The sequence below is a fragment of the Micromys minutus genome (genome assembly GCF_963924665.1).
Source record: "Micromys minutus genome assembly, chromosome: 13".
Lineage (NCBI taxonomy): Eukaryota > Metazoa > Chordata > Mammalia > Rodentia > Muridae > Micromys > Micromys minutus.
Window position 1 is genome coordinate 38,787,065 of NC_137982.1, and position 16,277 is coordinate 38,803,341.

The 16,277-nt window shown below is 40.5% G+C and overlaps 1 protein-coding gene across 1 annotated transcript in view; it reads right to left on the reverse strand.

Moving 5' to 3' along the window:
* COBLL1 (cordon-bleu WH2 repeat protein like 1) overlaps window positions 1-16,277 on the reverse strand; it is a 144,535-nt gene that overhangs the window by 56,936 nt on the left and 71,322 nt on the right. The window contains exon 2 of the mRNA XM_080927140.1: window positions 9,911-10,099. Within this exon, the coding sequence (XP_080783266.1) occupies window positions 9,911-10,099 (189 nt within the window). The remainder of the gene's footprint in view (window positions 1-9,910; window positions 10,100-16,277) is intronic.

Below are 16,277 nucleotides of genomic sequence, written 5' to 3' on the forward strand. Positions count from 1 at the left end.
TACCTGGTTGCAACATTAACATTATCATTGTTTTAGCATTATTAGTAATACTTGCAGACATTTATACAATGATTTCCTGGATGGAATATTCGAATTTTTTAAAGCAACTATTATAAAAAAAGTCTTCAAAAACTCTCTTTGATTTGACAAAATCCCTGTGAGATTTCCAACTTTTCATAAACAACAACAACAAAAAAAAAAATCACCTTTAGTATCTAATTCCTTTCTATTATTTAACTTGAGATCAGGTCTACCATGAAAGCTAGTCCTTACTTTATAACTTTATAAATGAAACAAAGTAGGTTTAAAAAATCATATTACATATACACCTATAGTAATCATTTGGATTAGAATTTCCTGACTCCAATTGTTTCCAGCTACATTTTGCATCCTCATGATTCAAAGTAGTGTCCATAGTGGTGACAGTGACACAATTGTTTAGAACACGGTGTCTGCTTTGTGGCATAGTTTCTCCATACAGATCAAAGACTCCCATCAAACCTTTCCTAAATCCTCTGGGACCCTTGCTGTATCTGGGACACAGAAGAGTAGTAATCTTAACCTGGTTTTGATAATGGATGGTTAGAGCTTCTATTTCTGTGTAGATATCAAAAGAATCAGGTCACAATGCAATAAAGGACTCCGTGAACAGTGCAAAAATGACATAGGTGGATTTCCAAGCCTCCACATGTTTAAACAAGGCCACTTGCCAACAGGGTGCCTGGGTCATTCAATTGAATTTCATTCAATCTGGGTCAGCTGAGAGCAAAAGAAATGACTCAGGGATAAAGGGCACCAACAGGGGCACCCTTGAAAACGGGAGCATACAACAATAAGTGAAGAGGTCCACTGCATACAACTAAGAATAACACACACACACACACACACACACACACACACACACACTTCTGTTCCAATCTCTAACAATATATCTTATGAGATTTCAGCAAATCCTCAGATCCATGCTGAGCTGAACTGTTTCTCTGCCTTATGAATGCATACCAACAACTGAGTAAGATCGATGCTGTGCAAACACTTCCCGATCCAAACGAGCTCAAAAATGAAACACTGCGAAGGTTTGTGCATCCAACATGGAAAAGACATTTCATCATAGCTTTGAGGATGTTCGACTGTGCTGTGTAAAACCAGGAAACAAGCACTAAGCAGCAAGAAGTGAAGAGACCTAACACTCAAACAGGTCGCCACTGAATTGTAAGATGATTTCATATCAGATATTAAAAATAGACGAGGAGCAAAAACTGTTTCTCCTTGAAAACCACCATTTTGTATTGTAGTCTAACTGATCGTTTACCTTTAATTTATTTCCAGACCAAGTTAGAAATAATGACCTTTATTTAAGAAAAGAAAAACCCTGCCACTTAAGAAGAAATCTACTTCAGCTGTCAAGTGCATAACAGACCTAGAGAATTAGGAATTCAAACCCAAGCCGGGCTACAGACAAAGGTCCTGTCTCAACAACAGCACTCATATACCCAAACAAACCATCACACCAAAACACAATAAAGAAGAATTAAAAATAACAACAAAAAGAACGTACTCACTAAATGTACCACACCCACACTGACGTACACATATGCACACAGACACCGACAGAGACAGACACACACACACACTCACACACACACTCACACACACACTCACACACACACACACACACAGGAAGGGGGAGGGTAGTGCATGTGTATGTCTGTGTGTTGTGGTATGGTTTGTCTTCATTATCAGTCTGACTGAACTTTCATTTACCAAGAGACACATCAGAGCAGATCTTTGAGAGCTTTTCTCCAACAAAAAGTCTTGTAAATACTGCGCTGGTTCTCAGAGGAAATCTCACACTTTTTCTTCAACGATGGGGAGAAAATGTCACAAAACAGTCACTAACAGTGACCAACTTTACATACTAGAAGTAGGAATGGTGTCTGCAAAGGAAATCAGAGATCAGTAGTAGAAAAGTAGATGAAGCAGGCCTTAGTTAGAAACTAATGGAGTGAGGGAGAGAGACTTCCCATGTAAGGGACAGCGTAACATGGCTCCCTCTCCTAGAAAGAGGCAGCAGGGCATGGGTTTCCATGAGTGTGGATGGTCACTATGGATTTGAGGTTACATGTATAAAATGGATATTGCTTACTTCATGTTCCTTCTTTGGGAAATATTCTCCCTGACAAGGTTATCAGAGAATATTCCCTCTGCCAATGTTAATTGCTCTATGATTATTAGAAACAGGGTGTCCAGGAGTCAAGTGTGTATTCGTGTCCTTAGTAAACACTAAGATTTCAGGACAGCCCTTAAGGCTGTGGGAAAGAACTCTGAAAAATATGAGTTCAAAATATATAATTTCCCAACTATGCAAAAATATAAGGATCTAGTATGAATAGTATAAAAAGTTTCACAGATCTAAAAGAACATAGGGAGCTGCACTGAGCCAGCATGTCAGAAAGATGCTAGCAAGATGCCACCCACATAAGCTCTTTGTTAGTGCTTACAAGACAGGCAGATTTCTGAGTTCAAGGTCACCCTGGGACACGGAATTTATTTAGGTCCAGGTCCAGTTCCAGGCCCAGGTGTGGTAGGGGCTGTAATTTCAGGGCGAGGTCCTACTAAATTACCTCATTGTCTCTGCTTAACAAAGGCAGGCAGATCTCCAAATTCTCTTGCAATGTAAAACAACAACAATAAAAACAAACAAAAACCAACCAACCAACCAAAAAAAAAAAAAAAAAAAAAAAAAAAAATGCTTGCAGACTTTTCCTAAGAGTCAACAGGCTACAGTCAAGGAGTGCTGATTCACAGGCAGGAGTAAGTGACTGAACTGAACTGATATGTACATAAAAGACAGGGCCACTGGTCTGCATGAAAGGAGCTCGCAGAGAGTGATAGCAGTTTTTTTTTTTTTTTTTTTTCTTTTTTAGAATTTTATTTCTAGAGGGACCTGGCCTATTTGGAGATCTCTGGAGAGACAACACGGCTCTTTAAAAAATTTTTTTCTAATAGGATTTCTTTTTTGGATCAAAAATTCATGAAAAGCAAACACAGCTCTTTTAGAATTTTCTAACAGGATTTTTGATATTGGTTAGAAATCCCAAGACTTACCTAGAGAACTAACACACCTCTTTTAGATTTTTTTTTTCCCCTAGAAAATCCAAGAATTTTTTTATAGCAGCTTTTCTGACTTTGGTGGGAAAATTCATGAGCTACCCAGATAGCTTTAGAATTTTTTTCTAGCACAAGAGAGCTGTCTCTACATAGAGCTGTCTCGTGCAGCAAACTATCTGGAGCAGACTAGAGACCAAGAGCTATCTAACAAAGCTGTCTAGGGAGCCATCTTGAGCAGATTACAAGGCTTTCAGAAGGCACCCATCATTTGACTTCAAGCTGTTTGTTTTTCCATGCTTAAACACACTTCCTCAGAACCCCTCTCCAAGCACAGGCTGGTCTTGGGGACTAAGAGTTCAATATGGGAATTGTATACCTGAGGACCAGGGCCAGTCACTTCATGGTAAATATTTAAAAGGAACCAAAAAGAGTGGGATTCTGGCTGTGCTGGCTGGTTTTAAGTCAACTTGAAACAAGTTAAAGTCATATCAGAGGAGGAAGCCTCGATTGAGGATATGCTTTCTTAAGACCCAGTTGTAGGCCAACTCCTCTACCTCATCTATGAGCTTTCAGAACACATGAAAGGGCCAGCCCCACAGATCCAAAGCTGCAGTATCTCCATAAAAACAGGTTATCTGAGGAGTTCCTGTATGGAGCCAATATTGATGGTATACCAGTAGCCACAGGCCTTGAACCAAACCAATAACTCATTGCAATGAACATTTGTAGTAAAGATGTGTAGACCTAAGGGAATGCTGTGGGACATGCTAATATGTACTACAACTTCCACAATGAGATTGTTTTTAAATGCTGTTTTTAAATTGTCTTTGTTTTGTTTGGGGGGACTGCAGGGCAGATGGCAGATACATAGAGATGAAGAGATGTGTGGAATTTGGATGCATCATGTAAAACTCATAGGGAATTGATAAGAAGTTAAAATCCAGCAGTAAACCTGCAGTATATTTTCTTAGTTAGTGATTGAAGGGAGAGGGCCCAGCCCATTGTGGGTACTGCCATTCCTGAGCAAGCGGTAGGGGTTCTACTGGGTTCTCTAAGAAATCAGGCTAAGCAAGCGAGTAAGTAAGCCACACTCTCCCATGGCACCTGCATCAGCTCCTGCCTCCAGGTCCTGGCCTAGACTGAGTTCCTGTCCTGACTTCCTTTGATGATGAATAGTAATATGTTACTGTAGGCCAAATAACCCCTTTCCTCCCTATGTTGTTTTTCGGTCATGGTGTTTCGTGGTGGTAACAATAGAGACTCTAACTCCGGCATTGACAAACCAGCCTGGAAAAAAAATCTGGTTTTTGTTTGGGTATTTGGTTTCTTGTTCTTTTGCTTGTTCTTCGGAGGCAGGGTCTCCCACAGCCCAAGCTGATCACAGACCTGCGACTTATTTGAAGGTGACTTTGAACTGCCAATCCTCCTACATCTGGCTCCCAAGTACTAGTTACAAATGTGGCATTACTTAACAGTCTTCAGTAAGTACAACTATCATGTCAACTTTTGAATTCTGGTCCCAGAATAATTTTAACAAAAACTGACTCACAATGGTGTAGCCTGTCACTGTTCTTTAGTATACTTCCAATAGGTGGCGCTCTACTCCATGTAAATGCTCCTGGGTTGGCTGCTTTCTGCCCTGTACCAGTCAGAACTGCTCTCAGTGGTACTGACCAAAGGGAAGATAGGGCCACGGGTTTTATATAGAGTATCTCTGAGTTACTTAACACAAAACTCTTGAGAACACACACTAAGCTATGAGGCAAATCATAATTTCAAGCTGGGGTTTCTCCTGAAGAGCAATACTGTCTTTATTTGCATTCATGGTATCCTAAGATCTGATCCCATCAAAACAAATGTCTACATGTAAGATGGGCTGACTCTTCCTTTGTTACAAATGACAGCCTTTCCTTCCTCCCTGTTGTAGAAGGCTGTTGTTAGTACAGCATGAAAATGCCCTCGATATACATACTCAATGTGAAACTCCCATCAATCTCCCCAATGGGAAATTTTAGTTGAAGACATAGTACTTTCTCCTGCGAGGCAGCTGCAGAAGAATGTTTCACAGACTGAAACAACAACAAAGAGGAACTTGCAGCTCATCCTTAACATCAGGTGCCTCCAATAGTGACAAGTGAAAAGAGTGTCTCAGTGCACACAGACACATACACCCAAGTGCATGTATGCACAAACACTCGTGCATGCACACACACATACTGAATATGATATACAAATATTCTAGCTCTTCCTTCCTTCAATCATCCATGTCATGTTATTACTGCAGACAGAAATGCCTCGGGTTTTTAATCAGACTACAGGTACCATGAACATAAGCAACGGAAGAAGAAAACAGAGACAGATGAGTTATTTAGGTCATGACATCATGAAACTCTGGTACCCACTAAGCCTGCCATGCGAACTCAGAATAACATGACTTTGTTCTCCCCTGAGCATCATCTATTAACTGCCCCAACTTCATCATGTTCCAAACCAAAATAAGCGCAAATGAGAACCAGTGTACACATAAGGATATTCTTCTGCAGATAAAGTTATACATGCTTATGTTCGTGAAGGCAACATTCTAGACACATTTTTTTGTGCGAGAGATGTAACAAGACACCTTGAAACATCTTCCCTCAGATGCGGTAGGCATCTGAAAAGTGAAGCACATACTTTTCATACCTATTACAATCAGATGCCGGTAATGCTTTTCTCCACCAAATTCATGGTAAATCATGCCAGCAAAATAAATTTGCTGGGCTAGAAAGATGGATCAGCAGTTAAGAACACTTGTTCTGGCAGAGGACCAGGATTCTATTCCCAGCACCCACTCAGCAGCTCACAACTGTCCATAACTTCTGTTCGACGGGATCTAATACTCTTCCCTGACCTCCGAGGGCACCAGGCATGTATGTGGTGCATTGACATATATGTAAGCAAAACACTCATACATGTAAGATAAAATAAATAAATCTTTAAAATGTTACAAATAAATGCTTTAAAATAAATATTCAGGTATAATTTAGACCAATTCAAAAAAGATATTTAAAAAAATCTAGATGCAGACTCCTCAATGTTTTTGATTTGTCTCAAATACCCTCATGCACTTGAGCTTATTTAAAACCAATTTCCTCAGTCCTACACAGAATTCCTGGATTATTGTGTAGGATCTTTTTCCATTTTACAACTATAAAGACATTATATTGCAATATCTTTCTTGTGATATCTTCCGTTAGCTAACACTTTTAATAAATACAATATATTTTACTGTTTGTATTTTTTTGTACCTATTAACACCTTTTAGAACAATGGCTCATCAGCACCTGGACCTGTTAAAACAGCTTTAATCACACCCTGAGGATTCCTCACACCATACTCCTTCCGTACTCCATATTACACTGGGAGAAGCTCATACTACACTCTGAAATAGATAGCAAGGTCTTTCAAAGACATCACAGAATCATCCTACGACACTCAAAGTCACACTCTGTGTCATCAACATTTATAATATTCATTAGTCCTCTAATCGAAAGGCTCCTAATAATGACCACACACAGTCAGATCCTGGGTGACAAGGCTATTACTAAAAACAAGCTGCTACATAAAATCGTGCTAGCAAGTAATTTCCAACTCACAAAACTTGGGTCTTAAACAGCTCTGTTTTGTTTTTCTTTTTTAATTAGATAGACTTCCTTTTGGGGCACTCCTGCCTTAATCTCTACCTGGAAAGAATAGCTCAGCTTAACACTGTTCTTCCAGAGAACCCAAGTTTGATGCCTCAGAACCTACATCAGGTGGTTCACAACTGCCCAGGTCCAGAGGTTCCAAGACCTTATTTTGGCTTATGCATGTACCTGCATTCGTGTGTGTGTGGTGTGTATGTGTGTGTGTGTGTGTGTGTGTGTGTGTGTGTGCATGCAAGTGTGGCACGTGTACATGCACTCAAGTACACACAGGTTAAAGACAAGAATACATTTCTTTAAGACAAATATAAAAAGCATAGCAAAGAACACTGTGGGCGACTATATTATTGCATAAAGAACCAAGAGTGTGGAGGTAAAAGGCAGCAGGTGATTCTAGGGATGTCAGGAAGCTTTTGTACAACTTGTCATTTGAGCCTGCATAAGCCAACGAGAGAAAAAGCTGATGTAAGTCTGGTAAAAGGCTGGGGTAGTATTTATAAAGGTACTGAGGTTTTCAAAAAGTATTTGTAGAATAAAATAGCAAAGCTTAAGATATATAAAAGAGGGCAGGGAAGGAAAAGCCTACTTAATGACATAGAAAAAACTGACTTGTAACAATCTCCACACGTGGTAGTTTGGACTCTCTTCATAGCTTCACAAACTGATCAGTCTTTAAGTCAGGAGATCTGTGTGTACGGCAGCAAAGGGCCAGGGGCAGGGGGCTCTGACTCTGTGACACAGAGCTTGCTGGCTTTGGACACCAATATTGAGCCAATATGTGACAGTGACAGTATTTCATGTAACCCTAGCAATAGACAATGTGTTATTTAATCCTAACAATTCAGGCACAAAACTTTTTCATAGATAAGCAAATGCAGCAATTTGACCAAAAATAGCTGGGCTCAGACAACACAAATGTTCATTAATGGAAAGTTATCTGGGATTTAGGAATGGAGAAGCCAAAGTGCTAGAAGACAGAGGTATGAAAAAAACCCAACAAGCAGCTGAAAGAGTCAGAGGCAGATATTTATATCCAACCAATGGATAAAAGCTGCTGAGCCCTGTGGTTGAATTAAAGAAAAATTATAGGAGGACCAGAGTCTCAATTAACCTGAATCCCTGAGATCTCTCAGACACTGGACCACCAACCTGGCAGCACACACCAGCTGATATAAGGCCCCAACACATATACAACAGAGAAATCTCGGGTCTGGGTTCAGTCAGAGAAGATGCACCTAAAACTCAAGAGGCTGGAAGTCCCATGGAGTGGAGAGGTCTGGTGAGGTAGGAGTAGAATGTGGGGACATCCTCTTGGAGACAAGGTGGGGGAGGAGGTATGAGATGTGGAACAGCCAGAGGGTAGACTGGGAGGGGGATAAAATCTGGAGTATTACAAAAAAGATTTAATATAAATATTTTTAAAAAGAAAAAGAAAAAAATGTTCTCCGGTCTTCTGGTCCAGGTAAGAATGTATGTAGCAAAACATAATTCCGAATCTTTAAGTTATAAATGACCCAAAGGAAATGTGAACATGAGGAATACAATGCAGCCTAAAAACCAGTCATAAATTAGACTAAGAAAGAAAGGAGAAACAAATCCAGCTGAGAAACAGAAGGTGGAAAACCCAGATGCTTAAAAGACTTCTAAAGGAGGCCGAACATCTCAGCAATGGGCAGTTTATTGTGATGAAATCCCAGAAGCTCTCAGGACAGAGGACTCATGTAGCTGCCCAGAGTAAAGATGGTAAGCAGAAAGTCTGAGACACTTGTGAATGTGCTAGCCTCATAGGAAGACCAGCTGATCCCCAAACAGAAAAGACCACAATTCAGTGAGCTTATTGGGACATCCAAACAAAGGTGTGGCCAGTGAAGGATCCAGCCTTACCCATAAGCCTTAGAGAAAAGCCAGGAAAACTGAACTTCGGGGGCGGGGGGGGGGGGGGGGTTTCCGCTCTGCAGCCTCTGCTACATGAATTTTATTGCTATTTTACTTCAGTGCACAACGGTTTGGCGTGACTGCCATATTAGTGTGCTGATTTAAGGATCATTGTCTTCCACTTTCTCCCCCAGAAGGGGTAAAGTCCAGGCACAGGTAGGAGCCACCAAGGTCAGTGACAAGTGCAGCAACTTCATAAACAAGGCTCAATGAGGAAATCCTAACACTTCTTTAACTACGGAAACAATGTAACTTACTGAGACTTAAGGAGAATATAAGCCCGAATGCTAAGAAGTACTGCCTAAGGCTGCATTCATTTTATTTTCATCAGTCTTTATAATGTCTAGAGTTACCTGTGATTGTGATGGGTTTGAAATTATCGTCATCTTGAGTGAGAGTCTTACAGAAAGCCGTAGAATTAGAATGCAACAGCTAACGGATTGCTTCCTTCTTTTGCTACGTGCAGAGCATCCCATGCTAAGGTCAAGCAGCCTCTATTTCTACCACATGCCAATGGATCACAACACGATGGGGAAGGTAGGAAGGTGCACAGTGAGGTCACATATATAGTCCCTGCCACTTTCTACCTCAGGATGGGGTAGAAAATTACAAGTGACTTTGTTTCATTTTCTCAACTTGTATGTGTTTAAAACCGTCAATCTCCTAAATCACATCTTCCTTCCCTATTAGTTCAACTTTGACTCTATTTCCACTTAATGCAGCCATGGGATTAAATCATCGAAATAAATTTAAAAATAAACCTCCCTGATGTTGCATATAAATCTATTTGTTTAGGTATGTAAGAAAACACTACCTTTTAGCTAACTCGTACATCACAGCAGCAGCCTGAGCAGAAAGGACAAATCAGGACGGATAGAAGGAATGAATTGTGCTGCACCCACTGGCTTTGGAACCGTGACTGTAGATTCCAGATCTTAATCATGGAGTTGGATCAGTGGAATACACAAGCCTGATAGTCACAGACCACTAGAGAAGACAGACTGTTCTTCCAGCCCTTGCTTAAAAAAAAAAAAAAAAAAAAAAAAAAAAAAAAAAACAGAGAGCAACTGAATGACAACAGAGTATTTTGTCCACAGAAGAAAAGTAAAGACATCAGTCCCAGGGATTGCGATGGTGGCGGAGGGGGGTGGGGTGCTGGTATTTTAGCCATGGCAGCATACCTGCCATGAACAGTAGTGGATTTGAGAATATCTCCAGGCAGGACCACGGACAGCTCAATGTCCTTATCGATCACGTTGACCTGTTGCTCTGTGACAACAGCGGTAGATTCTCCAGGATCCTCAGCAGAAGAGACATCCATGCCCTTCATCTCGGCAGGGGGAAGAGGCGCCTTTGCTTTTGTCTTCCTCCTACGATGAAGAGAAAATTCAGAAAATAAAATAAGATGCTTTCGAGTATTATGTAGTTTTATTAAAAAGAAAAACAAAGAAACAAAAAAACCAAACCCCGAAAAAAAAAATCCCTGAGTTCTGATTACTTTCACATGAAAGTAGTCATGAAAAACATGGAATATAAATGGTCAATAAAATGCATGAAAAATAACCACCACTAACCATTAGGGAAAGAACCTAAAATAACACTGAGATCTCTGCTCATCCTAATCAGGACAATGAACACTAAGGGGAAAAAATGACAATGAACACTGTTAAGATACATAGGAAGAGGAGTCCTTATAAACAGTTAAGTGTGACAGAAAAGTAGTCAAACTGCTCTGGAAATCTGTACGAAGGTTGTGGGTGAAAATCACAACCAGTGGACCATGTGACCCAGCTCTTTACTGAAAGGGCTCTGAGGTCAGCATAGCACACAACCCCACTCTTTACAGCAGCCACTGTGGAATCACCTCAGGTGTCCATCAACAAGAACGCATAGAGAAAGCAGGTATGTACACGGGATATGGGAGTAGAGCGAGAATGGCACGATGCATATTTATGAAAATGTCCTTATGAAACCCAGAGCTCTCTGTATATAATTAACATATTCTTAAAGATGGCAAGGTAAAGAAAACCTGTACTGGCCTTCACACAGGTCAGTAAATGTGTTCAGTCCTACTGAAGGAAGAATACCATCTCTTCTTTGTTGAGGTAACTTATTAACAATGTCTCAAGACACATATGCTGTACTACGCACCTCACAGTGGTACCTGAGTCTTTCCTTCTTCCCAGTTCAGTGTACCCTTCTCTATCCAGATAAACCATACCTATCCTTTACTGTCTAGCTTACTTCACCCGCTGGTCCCAAACATGTACACAGAACTTCTTTCTTCCTTGAATTCATGCAGTGCTTGCAACTGAATCTCTAAATCTAGCAGATTTTTTCTATCTCTTCCTGATTACCAGATCACCACCCTGAATTTATGATACCAGAAAAGAAAAAAGCAAGCTAAAAGTGGCTGTATTTGGTACTGCTCCCAGCAATGAACAATGAACTCCCTCGCCCGTCTGTAAGACACACATCCAGACAGACACGACTGTTACCCAGTGGGCATTTTCAGAAAAGCTTAACTAAGGCAGGAAAGATCCACCCTGAATGCAGGCACCACCTTCCGGAAGGCTAGGGTCCAGACTGCACAGAAAGAAGAAAGGGAGGGAATGATGGCATTCACCCCTGCCCTAGGATCCTAATTATTGTCACTTCCTCACCATGACAGGATATCCTAGCAAATGAGGAGCCAAATACACTCTTCATTGCTTTTGTCAAACATTTTGATTTAATAAAATGATAATTTTTTAAAAAATTAATAAAAACACCAAGTAACTTCCCTAACCTTGTGGCTCATAGACCTGTAAAACTGCTTTGTGGAAGGAGTATGGAAGGCCTTGGAACTGTAGGCTAGAGAAGCCCAAGAATGCTATGAGCAGAACTGAATGGGCCATTCAGGACTTCAGAAGACCAGAATGCCTTCAGAAATACAGGCAGAAAGGTCAGGCTCTAGAGAGGTTTCTAAGATGAGCGGGACTCTCACAGGAACTGGGTTGGAAGCCAACCATTTTATGTTCTGGCAACATATGAGTCTGGCTGCATTCTAAAAACTTGAGCGAGCTAAAAGCAATGAACTGAGTTACTCATCAGAGCAAACTTAAAGGCAAAAGCATTCAGACCATGGCCTCATATTTGCTCACTCTATTTACTGAGTTTTTCTGTGAGATTCTCAGCAGAAATTAAAAAGTGTGCAGTTTAGCAAATAGAAAGGAACGTGAGCATGTTGGAAGGTGCAGGCGAGATTGTGACCCACCGATGGAATAGCAGCAAAGAGATTAACTAGAGTCAATAAAGATAAATCTACTCTTTAGTGGGTAACAGGAAAGATATCCTGAGGGCAAGACCCGATCTATGAAACGCACCAATGTTTAGAATTGCAAATCAACATGACCAGAGATCCTGAATTGAAAATGCCACAGACAGTCTCCCCTATTGAAGGGATCTCCTGCTTACAAATATTTACTTGGGAAAAGTTATTTTCCTAAGTTTGATTCCCACAGTAGGAAGGTCAATGAAGCTCTGGAAGGGGAGCCCAGTCTCTATCTCTACTTGGCAGCACAACTTAGGAACACCATGCACAAGTTTTTAAAGTGTGTTTTATAAATGTGTTAAAATAAAAAATGCAAAATGTATAGGACCATGGTGGTTTATAGTATGGATGCATAAAGCCACTGGGGCCAAGCCGAGTTAAGCTCCCTACTTTGAAATACTGCTCCATGACAAAATAAAGACAATACCCAGCTGCGGTGAAGAACCCAGTGTATTGGAAATATTAGTACCACTAGCTGTCCACTGAAGAAAGTCATAGGCATGGAGCGAGCCAGTCTGTGTTAGAAGCTATGTATACTTTTGATGGCAGAACCAAAGGAGCTGGTCTGGCCCGGTCTACTGGAGAAAGAGCATCATACTCCTTAATCTGGACATAAAAGCTGAGGACTGGATGTTTTCCCTGCTTGACTTCCCTTTCTTTGTCTCTATTCCTCCTCTTTGGAATGGGTACACCTACACTATCCCTCTGTACACTGGAAGAAATCATAATGTAGTTTTTAAATTTTATTTTACAAAGCCTCACAGTTAAGTTACCTTCGGTCTCATAAGACACTTTGGACTTTTGAACCATGCTAAAACTGATAATAGTTTGGATTCTTACAGGTGAACCAAATGCCTTTTGTTTTATGAGATGACAGTGAACCTTTGAAGATTGTTTAAGTGTGGGGTCATGGCTTAAAAACCGTTTGATTGTCAAGTTGACAAGAGATAGTCTTGCTACTGGTTAATATTCACAATTGACATGGATATATTTAAAAATCTCGGAGGAGGAATCACTTGGTATTTTGGCTAAAACATAAGATCAAGCGTAGAATCACCTAAGAAAGGCAGACCTACGGGCAGGCCTGTGAAAGTGTTTCTGTAGAGTGTTTCTGAGTGAGGAAGACCCGTCCCTATACAGGAGATGCCATTCCTTGGGCTGACAGTGTAAACCAAACAAGAAAGCAAGCAGGCAGAGTTCCAGCCTGCCCAATCATCTCCCACTCCTTACTCACCAAGGATGCCCCCAGCCTCCCTACCATGATGGGCTACATTTTCTTAAGTTGTTTTTGCTACATATTTTGTCAAAAGAGGAAGAGTTGTGGCTGTAACAAATGCAGGTTTTTTCACCCATTATAAATTGGCTCCAATGAAATTTTACAAATATATATGCTAATAAATATTTTCGATGTCAAAAGGGCAATGAGGCTACTTGGAAATAGAAAGAGTGGACTTCCCCAAAACAATTCTTTTTTTTTTCCTTAAGAAAATTTATTTATTTTATATAAGTACACTGTAGATGTCTCCAGAGAAATGGCTCAGAGTTTAAGAGCACTGGATGCTCTTCCAGAGAATGTGGAATTAGTTCCCAGCACTCACAGGGCAGCTAATAACCATCTGCAACTCTAGTTCCGGACTGGATCCCCATTCTGGTCTCAATGAGCACTAGGCATGCATGAGGCACACAAATGTGTATGCAACAAAATACTTTTACACACACAAATATTTTTTAAAAACTAATTGCTTTGGAAGAAAGAATATTATTCCTTTCCTCCCAGAACAAATGTAGATTTTTAATTCTGCGTTTCCTGAGAAAATTGAGATCCACACAAGAGAAATACATCATCCCTCCACCCACTACATTTACAATTATAAACCCAAGCAACTTTGAGCATTGAGGTGTTTGTATACCAGGTTATCAAAATAACTACTCTTTAATTTTAGCCATATAATCGGATTTATATTTAGGAAAGCTTCTTTCATAATTCGTATTAAAAATAAAATTTAAAACTGTTACTATATATAAAGGTTTTTTTAATCTGCAATGGAAAATGTTACCCTATGCTAAATTTTAATCTGTAGAAACTGACGATTCATACATTACAACCATTTATCCTATAATAGATAATTTCTACATCCACTACAAATGAGCAAAAAGACTTAAAGACAAATGACTCAAATATGACTTTTAAAGGCGTGGCCCACAGGGTTGACAGATATAAAAATCACCATGAAGTCTGATGATGGGCTACAGGTAGCTATGCAAAGTGCTGTCGTCATGAAAGAGAATCTGGTTTTCCGAGGAGGTAAAAGTTTTTAAATACAGGGACTACTAACGCACTGGATTTGGGTGAAGAAATCTAAATACATGGGAAATGCCTAGAAATAATTTATATTTCTGGCAGAGAAAGCAAATGAAGAGAAAGGAGATTAAAAAGTCAGTGAATCAGCTGAAAACATAAAGAGGATTCAGTAACTGGCTTAGTACACAGGTAATATGCTTAGGCCAACAGTCTACTTACACATGAGCAAACACTGTTCAGAAAGCACAGTGGTTGGAAAATTCCTTTTACAATAGAAAAAAAAAAGAAGAAGAAATGAAATGAAATGAAATGAAATGAAATGACTGCCAGTTTCCCCACCTTTGGGAGTCACATTTCCTTCAGTTTTCTGGAACACAGATTCCCCATTGTTCACAATGACGTCCAATGCCTAAAGCCCGTGTCAGCACTGTACCTCAAGCTCATCGATGGAACGCAGGTCACCATAGTTGGACCCATATGTTGTTTTCCTGTTCTCCATTCTTACTGCTCTCTGATTCTGCTATCTACAGCCCTTCCTCATCCAGAGACAGAAAGCTTCCTAACAGCCTCTCCCCAGCTTCTAGACCCCAAATAAATGTTCAGATTTCCACACTGTATGTGAAAGCTTTCATCCTATGGTACTTTTGGGTTGGTGATGAAACTCCCTCCCTAATTACTAACATACATCGAGTATAGAACAATCCACAGGCTGAAGGAAAGTGAAGCTTTATGTAGGGGCTGCCCTAAAGAATACCTTCAAGTCTCCTTTTATTGTTTTAATTAACAAAGCTTTTAGCTGTTTTTTTTTTTTTTTTTTCTTTTTCTTTTTTGGTGCTGAACATGCAAGCACCTAGGGGATGAAGTACAAAGGTGTAAGATTCTCACAGTGTCAAGTGACCAAGGAAGGTATGAAGGTGCACAGCAAAAACTGTCACCAAGCACATGGGTAACCCTGAAAACCAAAGTGGCTGCATGGAGTGGGAAGGAGGCTCAAAGTGAGCTTAGCCGAGTAAAGTAACTCAGTTCTGAAGGCACAAGAAACTTTCCTGCAAACTAGTGTTGGCTCCAAATGTGACCCATTTACAAACTGTCGTTTGTCTATCTGGGTCCCTTACTCCATCTTTTGTCTTCTACGCTCATGAGAAGAATAGCAGGAGGGGACTTGGATTTGGCCTGAATCCTAAATAGCTTTAGTACTTTAACTTACCTGACCCTTCATCTATCAGCAGGAAAACCTGAGTATGTTTTAACATACTGACTTCTGGAGTTCATGGTTTGATTACATGACATGAAACAGTGAAAGACCTAAGTATCAACCAAGTTCAGTTAAAAAAAATAAAACTAGATTATAGATTATCTAAATGCAAAACATTCTAGTAACGAAGAGGAAGACAAAGAAGACGGAGAGGAAAGGGAAGAGAGGAGACAGCTGAACACAGGTATTCAATAGTAACTACTGTCTACAAATATGAGCCTTTACTACCATTCACCATGTGTGGTATATGTATGTCAGCATGAGTGTGGAGACCCAAGGTTGATGTCAGGAATCATCGGCCATGGCTTTCCTACCTTATCATGGAGGCAACATCTCTCAAAGCAGGGCTCACAGAGACAGCTCGGCCAGCTTCCTCTTGTGATCTCCCTCCCTCTCTGCTTTCCGGGGGGCTGGAATTACAGGCAGGTCATCATGCCTGCTCAACATATTCCAGTCTGGGAACCTGAACCCCAGACCTTTAAGTATAACTAGCGGGTGCTTTAACTGCTGAGCATCTCTCCAGGTCCTGGTTTCCATTAGAGTGTTAAAATCATAGCTTCGCTGCTGCAGAGATGGGGCAGCAGATTAGAGCACCCGCTGCTCACAGCCGTATTCACTGCAGCGTGACAAGCACTGAACAGCCTCTTCTCCCTTGTTTCCCATGGGTTCCATATGAAC